Source organism: Heterodontus francisci, chromosome 46 (assembly GCF_036365525.1).
Source record: "Heterodontus francisci isolate sHetFra1 chromosome 46, sHetFra1.hap1, whole genome shotgun sequence".
Lineage (NCBI taxonomy): Eukaryota > Metazoa > Chordata > Chondrichthyes > Heterodontiformes > Heterodontidae > Heterodontus > Heterodontus francisci.
Genome location: NC_090416.1, coordinates 13,680,041 through 13,696,498, shown reverse-complemented (window position 1 = coordinate 13,696,498; position 16,458 = coordinate 13,680,041). Strand labels below are relative to the sequence as shown.

The 16,458-nt window shown below is 53.7% G+C and overlaps 2 protein-coding genes across 3 annotated transcripts in view; both read right to left on the bottom strand.

The window, feature by feature from the left end:
- Positions 1-8,833, bottom strand: part of LOC137356959 (annexin A2-like) — a 73,088-nt gene extending 64,255 nt beyond the window's left edge. Inside the window, exons 1-2 of one of the 2 annotated variants that reach the window (XM_068022851.1) lie at positions 8,813-8,833; positions 1,684-1,736 (exon numbers count right to left, since the gene is read on the bottom strand). In XM_068022851.1, the coding sequence (XP_067878952.1) occupies positions 1,684-1,731 (48 nt within the window). In that variant the 5' untranslated portion in view covers positions 1,732-1,736; positions 8,813-8,833. Of the gene's footprint in view, positions 1-1,683; positions 1,737-6,190; positions 6,315-8,812 lie in introns of those variants that run through there. The other variant, XM_068022849.1, reaches the window with a different exon arrangement.
- A 3,321-nt stretch (positions 8,834-12,154) lies between these two features.
- Positions 12,155-16,458, bottom strand: part of hax1 (HCLS1 associated protein X-1) — a 9,792-nt gene continuing 5,488 nt past the window's right edge. The window contains exons 2-7 of the mRNA XM_068022707.1: positions 16,420-16,439; positions 16,055-16,302; positions 15,027-15,081; positions 14,268-14,386; positions 13,243-13,396; positions 12,155-12,742 (exon numbers count right to left, since the gene is read on the bottom strand). Of these exons, the coding sequence (XP_067878808.1) occupies positions 12,612-12,742; positions 13,243-13,396; positions 14,268-14,386; positions 15,027-15,081; positions 16,055-16,302; positions 16,420-16,439 (727 nt within the window). The 3' untranslated portion in view covers positions 12,155-12,611. The remainder of the gene's footprint in view (positions 12,743-13,242; positions 13,397-14,267; positions 14,387-15,026; positions 15,082-16,054; positions 16,303-16,419; positions 16,440-16,458) is intronic.

Here is a 16,458-nt window from a genome sequence, read left to right as displayed (position 1 = left end):
TCCTGTTCTCCGTACCCCCACTCCACCCGATATCTATGCACATGAAAGATGTCCAGTGGAGAATGATAAAGAGCAGGAATCTCTCTGTCCCACGGGTGTAGTGCTGCCTTGGCTATTATCAGCAGACTCAGCACAGGCTGGCGATGGGATCTTGCTGCCCGATTGTGTAGGTACATTCCGATGCAACACGGGGTGCAATGCACCGAACAAGAAGATCTGGGCCCAGATTCTGTTCGCCCAGTTGTACCGAGCACTTCTCCGAAAATATTTTATGATAATGGAAAGTACTTTTGGCGTTTCTCCCCAGAGGCCTTCGGCTATGCTTTGTGATGATTGCTGATACATCCACTAACTCTGTTTGTCAATTTCTTTTTTTAAACCTCCAGGCAAAGCCAATATTGCTGAAAATCAAATTACTGCATCTTTCGTCAGTTCAGCTGGTTGAGGTCAAGGCTGTGATTATTCAGAAATAGAACACTGTCCCCATCAAACACTCCCAGGACAGGTACAGCACGGGGTTAGATACAGAGTAAAGCTCCCTCTACACTGTCCCCCATCAAACACTCCCAGGACAGGTACAGCACGGGGTTAGATACAGAGTAAAGCTCCCTCTACACTGTCCCCCATCAAACACTCCCAGGACAGGTACAGCACAGGGTTAGATACAGAGTAAAGCTCCCTCTACACTGTCCCCATCAAACACTCCCAGGACAGGTACAGTATGGGGTTCGATACAGAGTAAAGCTCCTTCTACAGAGTAAAGCTCCCTCTACACTGTCCCCATCAAACACTCCCAGGACAGGTACAGTATGGGGTTAGATACAGAGTAAAGCTCCCTCTACACTGTCCCCATCAAACACTCCCAGGACAGGTACAGCACAGGGTTAGATACAGAGTAAAGCTCCCTCTACACTGTCCCCATCAAACACTCCCAGGACAGGTACAGCATGGGGTTCGATACAGAGTAAAGCTCCTTCTACAGAGTAAAGCTCCCTCTACACTGTCCCCATCAAATACTCCCAGGACAGATACAGTATGGGGTTAGATACAGAGTAAAGCTCCCTCTACACTGTCCCCATCAAACACTCCCAGGACAAGTACAGCACGGGGTTAGATACAGAGTAAAGCTCCCTCTACACTGTCCCCATCAAACACTCCCAGGACAGGTACAGCATGGGGTTCGATACAGAGTAAAGCTCCTTCTACAGAGTAAAGCTCCCTCTACACTGTCCCCATCAAATACTCCCAGGACAGATACAGTATGGGGTTAGATACAGAGTAAAGCTCCCTCTACACTGTCCCCATCAAACACTCCCAGGACAGGTACAGCATGGGGTTCGATACAGAGTAAAGCTCCTTCTACAGAGTAAAGCTCCCTCTACACTGTCCCCACCAAACACTCCCCAGGACAGGTACAGCATGGAGTTCGATCCAGAGTAAAGCTCCCTCTACACTGTCCCCATCAAATGTGCCAGCAGGCTAGTCAACCAGGTAGTGCATCACAGTGTAACCCAATCTTCTCTTCATCCATCATCTACAGAGCACACCTCCCGGTAAAGGCACTGGGTTTCAGTCGGGATCTCGGTTGACCTGCTGCTAGTTTGCTGCCCAGATGAGATTGGGCTAACTTGTACACTACTTGTTGCAATTGCTGACCAACCCACAAGGGGCAGCTGCACTTACCCGGTCGACCTGAACAATTTGGCTGAGGACATCATTCACAAGGACCATCCTTCCTGCAACCCGAGAGGAAACAAAAGTGTTTATCCTGCAGCAGAAGCTAATGCACAAACTACAGTTGCGGCTCAGTGGCTAGCACTCTCACCTCGGAGTCAGACGGTTATGGGTTCAAGCCCCTTGCAGTGTCAGAGGAACAGTACTGAGGGAGTGCTGCACTGTCAGAGGGGCAGTGGAGAGGGAGTGCTGCACTGTCAGAGGGGCAGTGGAGAGGGAGTGCTGCACTGTCAGAGGGGCAGTGGAGAGGGAGTGCTGCACTGTCAGAGGGGCAGTGGAGAGGGAGTGCTGCACTGTCAGAGGGGCAGTGGAGAGGGAGTGCTGCACTGTCAGAGGGGCAGTGGAGAGGGAGTGCTGCACTGTCAGAGGGGCAGTGGAGAGGGAGTGCTGCACTGTCAGAGGGGCAGTGGAGAGGGAGTGCTGCACTGTCAGAGGGGCAGTGGAGAGGGAGTGCTGCACTGTCAGAGGGGCAGTGGAGAGGGAGTGCTGCACTGTCAGAGGGGCAGTGGAGAGGGAGTGCTGCACTGTCAGAGGGGCAGTGGAGAGGGAGTGCTGCACTGTCAGAGGGGCAGTGGAGAGGGAGTGCTGCACTGTCAGAGGGGCAGTGGAGAGGGAGTGCTGCACTGTCAGAGGGGCAGTGGAGAGGGAGTGCTGCACTGTCAGAGGGGCAGTGGAGAGGGAGTGCTGCACTGTCGCACGGCCGCCAATGGTGGAGCGATGGGAATCGGTGGGGGGCGGGGATGGGCAAGAGGCCGGAATTGGAGGAGCGCAGAGATCTCGGAGGGTTGTCGGGGCTGGAGAGGAGGGGAGGGAAGGAGGGGGTTGTGTGGCCACGAAGGGCTGTGAAACCAAGAATGGGAATTTTAAAAATGCTTAACCGGGAGCCAATTTCGGCCAGTGTTAAACCGAGGCCCCCCCGTCTGCCCCCTCAGGCGGATGTGAAAGAAAGTTTTGAAGAAGGGCTTGGTGGCGAAGGGGGGGGGGGGGTGGGGGTGGAGGCGAGTTCACCCCAGGGTCCTGGGGGCTAATATTTATCCCTCAACCAACAATCGCTGACAAAACAGATGAGCCTGGTCATCATCACATTGCTGCTTGTGAGATCTTGCTGTGCGCAAATTGGCTGCCGCGTTTCCTGCATTCCAACAGTGACCCACACTTCAAAAATTACTTCACCAAAGTGCTTTGGGACATCCTTAGGTCATGAAAGGCTCTATAGAAATGCAAGACTTTATATTGCTACAGATGATGCAGGTGGAAGCTACCTGCCTTGGATTATAATGACAGGAGTGGCTTGTGTCACAGTAACAATACTGGGAGCAGCAGTGAGTCACTGGGTCAGGCCCAGCATCGCAGGAGTGGTTGAAACTCATTGCAATGCTTGCCCGGTATCTCCACTGATTCATCCAGTATTAACAAAAATAAAACCCAGATGATCTGCTCACCGTGTTTTACTGAAGGGAGATCCTGTTTGACAAATTCATTAGAGTTTTTTTTTTGAGGGTGTAACGAGTAGGGTAGATCAAGGGGAACCAGTAGATGCAGTATACTTGGATTTCCAAAAGGCATTCGATAAGGTGCCACACAAAAGATTAATAGGCAAGAGAAGGGCTCATGGTGTTGGGGGATAGAGGATTGGCTAACAGACAGGAAGCTGAGAGTGGGCAGAAATGGGTCATTTTCACGTTGGCAGGCAGTGAATAGTGGGGTTCTGCAAGGATCAGTGTTGTGCCCTCAGCTATTTACACTCTATATTAATGACTTGGATGAAGAGACAGAGAGTAATGTATCTAAGTTTGCTGATGATACAAAGCTCGGTGGAAAGGTAAGCTGCGGGGAGGATGCAGAGAGGCTGAAAAGGGATGTAAACAGGTTAAGTGAATGAGCAACAAGATGGCAGATGGAGTATAAGTGTGAAGTTTGGTCGTAAAAATAGAAAAGTAGAATTTTTTTTTTTGAAAAGGTGTGAAACTGTTAAGTGTTGATGTTCAGAGAGACTTGGGGGTACTCGTACGAGGAACGCACAAAGTTAACATGTAGGTGCAGCTGGCTATTCGGAAGGGAAATGGCATGCTGGCCTTTATTGCAAGGGGATTGGAGTTTTAGGAATAAAGAAGTCTTAAGAAAATTGTACAGGGCTTTAGTGAGACTGCACCTGGAATACTGTGTGCAGTCTTGGTCTCCGCATTTAAGGAGGGATATACTTGCACTGGAGGCATTGCAGTGAAGATTTACTAAATTGGTCCCTGGAATGAGGGGGGTTGTCCTGTAATGAGAGGCTGAGTAAATTGGGCCGATATTCTCTGGAGTTTAGGAGAATGAGAGGTGATCGAATTGAGACATACAAGATTCTGAAAGGGTTTGATAGGGTAGAAGCTGAGAGATTGTTCCCACTGGTTAGGGAATCTCGAACACGGGGACACAGTCTCGGGATAAGGGGTCAAACATTCAGGACTGAGATGATGAGAAATTACTTGACTCGGGGGGGTTGTGAATCTTCGGAATTCTCTATCCCAGAGGGTTGTGGATGCTCCATCATTGAATATATTTAAGGCTGGGATGGATCGATTTTTGGTCTCGCAGGGAATCAAGGGATATGTGGAGTGGGCAGGAAAGTGGAATTGAAGCCCAAGGTCAGCCATGATTGTATTGAATGGCGGAGCAGGCTCGAGGGGCCGAATGCTCCTATTTCTTGTGTTTGTGGGATCTTGCTGTGCTCAAGTGGGCTGCCGCGTTTGCCACAACAGCCAAGAGAGAGGGCGTTGCCGTGATCCATTGGTGGGGGTTTATCCCTCGCCTCTGAGTCAGGAGGCCGTGGGTTCGCGCCCCTCACTCCCGAGACCCGAGCACAAATCCAGGCCCGACTCTCCCAAGTGCCAGTACTGAGGGAGTGCTGCACTGTCCGAGGTGCCGCCTCTCGGATGAGACGTTAAACCGAGGCCTTGTGAGCCTCACGCGGGAGGATGTAAAAGCTGCCACTGTCACTTTTCCCCAAGAGGTGCGGGTAGTTGGGGCATGTGGGATCTCCCTGAAGCCCTGGTTCATTATTTATTCCACAACCAACATCACGGAAACAGATTATCTGCACATCATCTCATTGCTGCTTGCGGGCGCTCGCTAGTCACGTTTACGGTGTCTCTCGCAATCTTTCGGCTCCCCTACCTTATCTCTGATCGCTCCGCACTCCCTATTCTTGCTTCCCCCCCCCCCCCTCCTTCAGCCCTCACACTCTTGTGTAGAGAGAGAGAGAGCCACGCAGGCAAGACAGGCAGGTTGCCGAACAAGAACCGCACCCAGGCCAGGAATGTCACTGTGCGACAACCGACCGCACCTGCATCTCACTCACCTGAAGCAGCAGCATGTCCCGAGAGAGAGAGGGGGAAAACAAGACTGCGAGAATGAACCAGGGGGGCCCACAGTCAGACCCTTGCAGAATTCACGTTCAAAAAAGATCCCACGGGCACTACTGGAGATTGGGGGGGACGGGTTCACCCCAATATGTATCCCTCAACCAACATCACTTAAAAAAAAACACCCCAAGATTATCACAATGCTGGGTGTGGGGGGGGGGGGGGATCTTGCTTGGCCGCTGCATTTCCAGAATCGCAGAACTGTTACAGTGCAGACAGAGTCCATTCGGCCCATCGTGTCCGCACTGGCTCTCCGAAAGAGCAATTCAATTTGTGCCACTTCTCCACCCCCCACCCCCCCCATAACCCTGCACATTCTTCCTATAACAGTCTAACTCCCTTTCAAACGCTCCAGTCGAACCTGCCTCCACCGCACTCTCAGGCAGCGCACGCCAGACCTTTAAACCCTCGCTGCGAGATAAAGTTTTTCCTCGTGTCACTTTTTGGAGCATCCCGAGATGGCGTAAGGCGCTATAGAGATGCAAGTCTTTTACCTTGCGAAGTAGATCGTGAACTCTCTGCCGCGCGCCCATTCAGGGACATTTTCAGCTGCCGTCTCCTCCAAGCCCACCACAGCTCGTGTGCCGGGTTACGAAGGACGCACAGGGTTCGAGTTGGGAACTGGTTAAACCAAGGCGTACCTCTTTTTTCACATTTCCACCCCCCCCCCCCCTCCGTGTGCGCGCCAGGGAAGACCAGGATTGCCACTCAGCGTCCTCCAACTGCGGCTCAGCCTCAGAGTCCGAAGACTGTGGGTTCGAGCCCGCAAGCCAACGAAAATGATACGCAAAGGAGACGTTGGACAGGCGAGCAAAGGTTTCCCGCAAGAGGGCACCTCAAGAGGCAGAGGGAGGGAATTCCAGAGCTTTGGGCCTTAGCTAAAAGGGAGAAATGAACCCCTCTACACTACAGAGAAGGACCTGGAAATGCTAAAGCTTTTGAAACAGTACAGAGACGTTTCAGCAGCTAACTCACCCTTCTAAGCGCGTTAGAATGACACTAGCTCCTGGGGGAGCCTGGGGAATTGACAAGAATGTGTACAGCCTTACCTGGGAACTGGGTTAGTGTGGGCTGTCTGCTTTCCCTCTGTGGTCTGTGTGAGGCAAAGTCTGCTGACGCTGCTCTGTCTCTCTCTCTCTCTACTTCTCAGTGCCTGGAGTGGGTGTGCCATATACAATCATTCAACGACACACCTGAAGCAGGCAGGGTCAGCCGATTTAGCCTTGCTTGTAATTAATCAGATTTTCAGTCCGTACCCTTCTGACTCACCCTCCCCTCCCGCCCCGGCTGGGCCACCTGCGCTCCGAGAAAGATCCTACACATTCACAGGGAGGGGGAGAAAACCGCCCACTGCGTGTCGGGGTGGGTGGGGGATGTAAAAGATCCAATGGCCACTACTTGCAAGAAGAGTTGGGGCGGGCGGGGGGGAGGGGAGAGAATTCTCCCTCGGGTCAACGTTTATCACTCGACCGACATCAATAAAAAGGATCGTCGTCACACTGCCGTTTGTGGGAGCTTACTGTGCGCAAATTGGCTGCCGTGCTGCCTACGTTATGTCAAAGCACGTCATTGGCTGTAAAGTACTTGGGCGTCCTGACATCACGGAAGTTGAGATATAAATGCGGGTCTTTCTTTATGTTTCAGCTGCTTGTCAGAGTTAAGTGAACCATGTTCACCTCAAGGTGAACCCTTCTCACGTATAGAATTCTTCAACAAGGCAATAAGAACAGAACTAACCCACAACCGGGGGAGCGAGAAAGGGACGCACCGAGAAAACCAGGAGAGTGTTGGAAGTTTACAGCGCAGCGGATTGTGTAACAGGCAAGGCAAACCTTCCAAATAGAGGCACAGAGTACGAAACCAAGAAAAGTCATCACCAAACCTTTGGTTAGGCGGGAGTGTTGCGTCCAATCCTGGGCACCGCACTTTAGGGAAGATGTCAAGGCCTGGGAGAGGGTGTAGAAGATTTACGAGAATGTTCCCAGGGATGAGGGGCTTCAGTTAATGTGGAAAGAGAGAGACTGGAGAAGATTGTTCTCCTTACAGCAGAGGTGGTTAATGGGAGATTTGAGGGAGGTTTTCGCCGAGTAAATCAAGAGGAACTGTTTCCAGCGGCAGCAGGGTCCCGCCACACGTGCTCTGCCAAAGAGCCAGCACAGGCGTGATGGGTCGAATGGCTCCTGTGATGCTTCGAAGAGACAGAGGAGATTCACAGCATGACCCTCTTTTGGGGGTTGGGAGAGGCACTGAATCACCCAACCAGTAATTCTGGTACCTCTGGTTCTGCAGCCACTAGCAGAGGCCGACTCGGGTTGACCGAGACTCGACCAGTTTTTCTCTACGAGAGCCGCATCTGACAAAGAGAAAGGACGTGCCAGCATTTAGGGTGTGGGACGCCTACAGCCCAAACTGCACTCTCTTCCACGCAGTTCAAACGCAAAATTCTCCTGGCCTCCCCCCTTCCCCTGTCTGTATAGTTGCTCACACCTCAAGTTTAAAATTCACATCCCTGTGTTCAAATCCCTCTATGGCCCTCGCCATCTCTGTCACCTCCTCCGTCCCCTACAACCCTCCGAGATCTCTGCGCTCCTCCAATTCCGGCCTCTCGCGCGTCCCCCGATTCCCATCGCTCCACCATTGGCGGCCGAGCCTTCAGCTGCCTGGGGGGCCCTAAGCTCTGGAATTCCCTCCCTAAACCTCTCCGTCTCTCTCTCTCTCCTCCTTTAAGACGCTCCTTAAAACCGACCTCTTTGACCGAGCCTTAGGTCGCCCGTCCCCCTAATATCTCATGTGGTCGGTTTTAAGGAGCGTCTTAAAGAAGGACAGAGAGAGGCGGAGAGGTTTAGGGAGGGAATTCCAGAGCTTCGGGCCCCCAGGCAGCTGAAGGCTTGGCCGCCAATGGTGGAGCGATGGGAATCGGGGGGATGGACAAGAGGTCGGAATTGGAGAAGTGAAGATATCTGTCGGGGTTGTGGGGCTGGAGGAAGTGACAGAGATGGGGGTGGGCGAGGCCATGGAGAGATTTGAAAACAAGGATGAGAATTTTAAAATCAAGACGTTGCTCGACCGGGAACCAACGTAGGCCAGCGAGAGCAGTGGGGGGGGAGGCGGGGGGGGGGGTGACGGGTGAACGGGACTGGGTGCGAGTTAAGACACGGGCAGCAGAGTTTTGGACGAGCTCCAGTTTACGGAGGGTGGAATGTGGGAGACCGGCCAGGAGCGTGTTGGAACAGTCAAGTCGAGAGGTAACGGAAGCATGAGCGAGGGTTCCAGCAGCCGACGAGCTGCGACAGGGAGGGCGAGGTCACGGAGGCGGAAATAGGCGGTCTTAGTGATGGCACAGTTATGAGGTGGGAAGCTCACCTCGGGGTCAAATGTGACACCAAGGTCGCGAACAGGCTGGTTGAATCTCAGACTGTTGTCGGGGAGAGGGATAGAACCGGCAGCTCGGGAACAGAGCTTGAAGCGGGAACCGAAAACAATGGCTTCAGTCTTTGCAACTATTTAGTCATTCCACGTCGATAAGCTGCACTTAGCTTTCCAACAGTGGGAGCCAGTGATGGGCCAGTGACCCCCCCCCACCCCCTCGATGCCAAGTCAGCCCAATCTCGAGCACCTCCAAAAAACCTCCCCCCACTCCAAATCTCACTCCGTCACCATGACTCTGATACCTCTCCGCGACGTTGGTCACTTCGGACTCTCTAGGCTCCGCGTCTCCTTTTCATCGCAAGTGCACGGGTCCCTCTGGCATTGAGGAGTCTACGTCCAATCTACCGCCCGCATCACTGGCAAAGCCAAGTGCAGGTTATCGACGTGGAATGGCTAAAGAGCGCGGGACTGTTCCCCCTCAGGGCAGAGGTGGCGTAGGCCCCCGGCTGGAGTACTGAGTCCAAATCTGGCACCGCACTTTCGCAAGAACGTCAAGGCCTTGGAGAGAACGCAGAAGAGATTTATTAGAACCGTACCACGGACGAGGGAGTCTCCGTGACGTGGAGAGAGTTGCGTTTATATAGCGCCTTTCACGACCTCCAGACGTTCCCAACGCGCTCTTTGCAGCCAATGAAGCACTTTTTTTTTTTGAAGCGCGGACACGGTTGTAATGTAGGAAGCGCAGCAGCCGGTTTGTGCACAGCAAGATCCCAGCTGTGCTAATAGCCGAATAATCTGTTTACGCAATGTCGATTGAGGGATAAATATTGGTCAGGACTCCAGGGGAAGAGCTCAAAATAGCTTGCCGCGGGATCTTTTACATCCCCCCCCCCCGCCCGCCCCCCGCCCCGAGAGGGCAAACAGGGCCTCGGTTTAACGTCTCATCCAAAAGATACCACCTCCGACAGTGCGGCACTCCCTCAGCGCTGGTACTGGGACTTGAACCCAGAACCTTGTGACTCGAAGGGGAGAGATTTAATGGGATATGGGGGGTGGGGGGAAAAGAGTGGGACTAATTGGATAGCTCTTTCACAGAGCCCAGCACAGACACGATGGGCCGAATGGTCTCCTTTCGATCTGTATTGCTCTTGGATTGAAGTTAGTGAACACAGGGCAGTACAAAAACTTGGGAATGCGACCGGCCGAGAAATAATTTGCATTCCAAAGCACTTTGCATATTCCTGCCTGAAGTTAAGAACAATGTGCATTTATAATTGAATCTTCTACCATGGTAAACTGCTGCAGGAAGTCCACCGAAGCCTAATCGGACAGAAATCTACGCCGGGCCAGCGGAGATATTGGTGGGGGGGGGGGGGGGGGGGGACGAGATGGGTTTTTAAGGAGGGTCTGAAAGGAGGGAGGGAGGTAGAGGGGGTTGAGGTAAACTGACAACAGGGTGTCAGATGGCAACAGCACGGCAGAGATTCAAGATTCACGTCCCGTCTGTAAACAGAGGAGATGGAAAGAGATGGTACCGAGCTAGAGTTATTGATCTTTCGGTCAACATAGGGGATTTTTCATCGTTCAAAGACAGGGACGAATGAGAGAGATGGTGCAAGGAGACCGGGGAGTGGGAGGTGGAGAAAGCTGCTCGACCGCCACGGAGTGTGGCAGGATCGGGAGGGTTGGTGGTGTGTTACGTAGGTAATGATATCAGTGGAAGGGTGTTTTTCTGAATGGAGGGATGTGACTAGTGGTGTTCCGCAGGGATCAGTGCTGGGACCTTTGCTCTTTGTAGTATATATAAATGATTTGGAGGAAAATGTAGCTGGTCGGATTAGTAAGTTTGCGGACGGCACAAAGGTTGGTGGAGTTGCGGATAATGATGAGGATTGTCAGAGGATACAGCTGGATATAGATCGGTTGGAGACTTGGGCGGAGAAATGGCAGATGGAGTTTAATCCGGACAAATGTGAGGTAATGCATTTTGGAAGATCTAATGCAGTTGGGAAGTATACAGTAAATGGCAGAACCCTTAGGAGTATTGACAGGCAGAGAGATCTGGGGGTACAGGTCCACAGGTCACTGAAAGTGGCAACGCAGGTGGATAAGGTAGTCAAGAAGGCATACAGCATGCTTGCCTTCATCGGTCGGGGCATAGAGTATAAAAATTGGCAAATCATGCTGCAGCTGTACAGAACTTTAGTTAGACCACACTTAGAATATTGCATGCTATTCTGGTCGCCACACTACCAGAAGGACGTGGAGGCTTTGGAGACAGTATTGAAGAGGTTTACCAGGGTGTTGCCTGGTCTGGAGGGCATTAGTTATGAGGAGAGGTTGGATAAACTCGGATTGTTTTCACTGGAACGACGGAGGTGGAGGGGCGACATGATAGAGGTTTACAAAGTTATGAGTGGCATGGACAGAGTGGATAGTCAGAAGCTTTTTCCCAGGGTGGAAGAGTCAGTTACTAGGGAACATAGGTTTAAGGTGCGAGGGGCAAAGTTTAGAGGGGATGTGCGAGGCAAGTTCTTTACACAGAGGGTGGCGAGTGCCTGGAACTTGCTGCCAGGGGAGGTGGTGGAAGCAGGTACCATAGAGACGATTAAGAGGCACCTTGACAAATACATGAATAGGATGGGAATAGAGGGATACGGACCCCGGAAGTGCAGAAGGTTTTAGTTTAGGTAGGCATCAAGATCGGCGCAGGCTTGGAGGGCCGAATGGCCTGTTCCTGTGCTGTACTGCTCTTTGTATGACAGTGCCTCTCACTGTCCGAGAGCTGATATGACGGGAGAAAGCTCTTCCACGCTCCTCAATGACACACAACAAAAGACCATTCAGCCCGTCCTTCCAGCACCCTAAATTGCCTTGATTACTCTTTCATGGGATGTGGGCATTGCTGGCAAGGCCAGCATTTGCTGCCCTTTGCCAACTGCCCCTCAGCAACTGGGTGCAGTTTGCGAGGCCATTTCAGAGGGCAGTTAAGAGTCAACCACATTGCTGTGGGTCTGGAGTCACATGTAGGCCAGACCGGGTAAGGGAGGCAGATTTCCTTCCCCAAAGGGCATTAGTGAAGCACATGTTTTTTTTTTTTAACGACAGTGATAGTTTCTTGACACCATTACTGAGACTAGCTTTCAATTTCAGCTGCCGTGGCGGGATTGGAACCTCCGCCGGGCATTAGCCTGGGCCTGTGGATTACTAGCGACCACTACGCCACCCATTCCTCTTTGAGAAGACTCGCATTTATATAGCGCCGCTCACGACCGCAGAACGTTCCAAAGCGTTTCAAAGCCAACGTCGCGCGCCCTGTTCTTGTAATGTAGGAAACGGGGCAACCAATTTACGCACAGCAAGCTCCCAGTTTTACGGCTCATCGGAAAGACGGCACCTCTGGCAGTGCGGCACTCCCTCAGTGCTGGCGCTGGGAGCGTCGGCCTGGTTTATGGAGCTCAAGTCTGGAGTGTTGGGGGGGGGGGGGGGGGGACTCGAACCCTCGACTTTCAGACTCACGCAGCATGACTGCTGTTCACTGAGACAGGGGCTGACAAAGAACAGTCCGGGGTGGGGAGGGAATCGGGCGGGGGGGGGGGGGGGGGGGTGAAATCACAAGAAACCATCAGATTTAAAACAAAACGAACAATCTTTTGCTTTTATTGCACCGATTTACAATTCAACCATCGGCAGGTTAAGTGCAGGCCAGCTGACCTTGTGCAGGCAATCTCTGCGGAATGGCCCCTGCAGCAGAAATTGTGCAACCTCACCCGTCATACAGGAGTACGGAGCTGGGGAACAATTCAGCAAGGCAGACACACACTGGGGGTGCTCCCTAGACACCCCCAAAGAGCCCCAGGACCATCACAGGAAGCTGGAAGTGTCAGCAAAAGAGAATCCCACACGTGTTTACGAGTGAGTGAAAGCCGGCAACGCTGACAAACAGCACGAGGGCGGTGCCCTCTGTTTGAATCACAGGCTCGACAATCTCTTCCAAGACACGCGCGCACACACACAAAACGACTGAACTGCGATCCCTTCGCTTTTTAAATTACCCACCCCACCCCCGCCGCCACACCTCCCCGAGTTGCCAGGCGACATTCAGCGGCCCGAGAAAATCCCTTTCAGCAGCCTGTTGAGGAAGGACAACGAGTCACGGAAACCCTGCCGCTCACCGAGAGCGTCACTGCCCTCCTGGCGTTCCCATCGCTCGGCAAACCTTTGCAGATCTCCTGCGAGGACACAGAGAGAGAGAGAGAAAGGAAAACAATCACTGGCGGGGGGATTCAAAGCTCGGCTATTCTCCGCAGAAGCGAGAATGCTGAGCCACAGCCGACAGGGCGGACAAAGGTGAGCTCGAGGGCACTGTCCCACCTTTCGCGCGCTTAACCATTTGTTCTTGACACGCGGGCGGCACTAACAAGGACGCATTTATACAGTCCATCCCTACCCGCTGTGAGGCGGTGATCATGGATAGCCCAGTGATCCTGTCCGCACCAGACTCGCACACAGACAGGAGCTGGCACAGGCACCCTCGCGAGAGTCACCGAGTAACGATCAGAAACGAGAACCACAGCAGACTTCTCTCCTCACCCCGGGGTCAATGTGTGCCGACTGTCTGCCCCTCCACCCAGTTGCCACTCTGGCCGCCTTCGGCTGCACCAATTATTTCCAGACACACCGTCTCAAACCTCCCGAGAAACATGTCCCCCGCCGGTTCCCGGACACTCACGGTCATCCATGTTGACCATCTGTTCAGTCCGCTCCTCCTTCCCCTGCGGGTCCCGTCGAGTCACCGTGGTGTATGACTGCTCTCCTTGGGCCCGTGTTATTCTGGTTTCCTCGTTACCCTCACTATCTCGCGTTACCCGTCGCTCCTCCACAGTCTAGGAAAAGGTGGGGGTGGTGGGGGGGGGGGAATTTTTTTTTTAAAAAAAAAGACATATTTTGAGAGCATTTTCACACTGAAAGTTAGAGGCGCTCATTACAAAGGCCATACCTCATCCATCTTTCCCTCTTGAAAGCCCCCCCACTCATAACTGGAGGGGGGGGGGGTTTGTTGCGGTTTCACAGGCAGGCAGCCACTGAGCCTCGACAGTTAGCTATTCAGCTGTAAGGGGCATCGTGACAGACCGATACACACCCGAGCGTGCAAAAATGACAGGCAGGGAATGATCGGGTGGTTCTCTGAGCCTGGTCCACACTGGAGGTGCTTTAACTCCAAAATGAAGCCATGCAGCTCCCTCTCGAAGGCAATGCAGAGTCAGCACCCAGTGCACTGGCTGCCGACTCAGTTGGGTGATGTCCACTGGGGAGCGGACGTACCAGAGGCCCGTTTGCCTCACGGCCCCATCTCCCATCCTGAAACGTGGGCTGAGGGCAGGGTGGGGGCTCGGCGACGATGCCCCGCACGGTCGAATAGACGGCCGACCCTTACTGCTTCGTCTCACCAGCGAAGCGCGGCTGCCAGAGGGCGGGGGAACCCGCGCCCCGGCGAGACACAGTCAACCACGGCAACCCGCCGACAGGCAAAGGTCCCCAGCAACGGCAGACACCACGTGTGCGCCATCTCCATTGCTGATCGTGTGAGGGGAGTTGGGTCGCCCAGTGACTGAGTCTAATCTGCTGCTGTGCACCACCCCCTCACAGTGAGGTTCCAATGGGGTGAAAGTATTCGATGGGGACTTGCGAAGGATAGGTCGGCGGGGGGGGGCTGCGACGTAAAGAGGAGAGGGGGGACATCGTGAAAAACCACACGCACCCCATCGGAAGAAGCACTTTCGATATGGAGACGGTCTTGAAGGAGGAATGTGTCTTGGGCTCCGAGGGCTTCAGGATATCATCCAGGCCTTCTGAGTTCACCCTGGAGTCCAGGTCTGTGGAGGAAACAGGACTGGAGTTACTGCAGCTCTCCAGCGACTCCCACTATCCTAACACAAGTATCGGCAAACGGGAATGCCACCTTTCACCTGCAGCAGCGCTCCCGATGGGACGGGACATCCCTCGGCGAGGTACTCTGTTTAATCCCCACTCTTGTGCTGTGTAGGTTAATCACAAACTCACAAAGAGTCGTTGCAGTGCAGGGGGGGAGGCCATTCGGCCCACCGCGTCCGTTCCGGTCCACTTCCATTCCCCCGCCACCCTGCGCATTCCTCCTTTTCAGAGAACTGTCTAATTCCCTTTTTGAAGGTTTCAACTGAACCACGCTCTCGGGCGGCGCAATCCAGACCTTAACCCACGCGCGGCGTGAAAAACGTTTCCTGACGCAGATTTGGAAAAGAGGTGAGCAGGAGGGCTCCAATCACTCCGACTGACCCGACATCGCGCACTGCCAACCGGTCAGCTACACAAGCACCGGCACAGGTCACTTCCTTTCCTGCAGTCCCGGGTGAATTTACGCGCGCCACCCGGTACAAGGAGCTCTCCCGAGACTGGCAGCCGGCAGTCTGCCCCCTGGCTGGTACTCCGGAAAGCTGAAAGGCCGTAGGTTCTTTTCTCTCCCCCACAGTGACTCACCCTTGTCCTCTTTCACGGCGTCTCCCTGTCTCAAAGACTTCCAAAAATCTTCGAACTGGAAAAAGAGAGAGGTGTGATTGGAGATTCTGTCGATGTCGGGGAAACACCTTCGCACCAGCCTCTCTGGGCTGGGGTCCCAGGGTTGCCATCGTCCCCTCATATCACATTCAAGTCACCGCCATTTGCCCGCGAGTCTAGATACCAAACAGAGAGGGCTGCGACACCCGGGGGGGGCCACACATGGGAAGTTAACGGGGCTTTCGCTCAGCAGCCTTCCCTTGGCTGAGCCTGAACACTCTGCCCTTGTCCTCTGCGTTCCCACGCTGTTCCCTGCGTCGCCTCCTGGGCTCCGGTGTCTTCCTGAGGGGAAAATGCCGGCGGACGGCGGCACGACTGGGTGGCACGGAGGGAGCAACCGACCCAGGTGAATGGGGAGGTGCGGTCAAGCTCTCCGCCGTCGCATTCCCGAGCTGGGGCGTGACACACGGGACGGGGCCCAGAGCAAATTCACCAGCATGACACCGGACGTAAAAGGCTACAATTACGAGGGCCGGTGGCGTAGAATAGGCTTGTACTCCCACGGGATCTGAGGAGGTTTAAGACGATTAAAGGATTCGATCGGGTCGATAGAGAGAAACTATTTCCTCTGCTGGGGGGAGTCCAGAACAAGGGGGCAGAACCTTAAAATTCGAGCCAGGCTGTTCAGGGAGTGATGTCAGGAAGCACTTCTTCACACAAAGGGGAGTGGAAATCTGGAACTCTCTCCCCCCCCACCGAAAAGCTGTCGAGGCTTGGGGGGCGGGTGGGGGGGGGCGGGGGAATCAATTGGCAATTTCCAAACTGACTTTTGTTGGGGAAAGGGATTAAGGTGGGTAGATGGAGTTATGATACAGATCAGCCATGACCGAATTGAATGCTGGAACAGAATAGGCAGAGGGGCAGAATGGCCCCCTGTTCCTATGCTCCCGTAACAATTGAAGCGTGCCCAGTTGCTTTTAGTCAGCGACTACAATGCCGCCAGATCTTACAGTGCTGGATGGATTCCAGGGTCTTCGGTAGGGAGTCAGCGGCCCGCCACTCGGCTCATCCCGTGCGGGTCTATCCCACGGGCGGGTGCCAGACTCCGGGCCACGGTCCTCCCCTGTACCCCTTTCGAACGAGCCGGGCTGGTCCCTGTCCGGCTGCTTCAACATCCAATCGCGAGGGGCTCGCCTGCTGTTGCTGCCCTCCTCCTCCTGGCCTCTGGCATAAGGGTAAGGTGCAATACCGGGAAGCTCTGTGTTTGGAGAGGAAAAAGAAATAAAACAAGCTTATTATAACCTCCGGGGGACTACTATTACATTTCGCTGAATGGCAGCCAGCTACTCAACTGTGAAGAGCATCACCATTCTGCCCTCGTACAATTTCCCAGCACTGGAATCAGGGAGTGGGA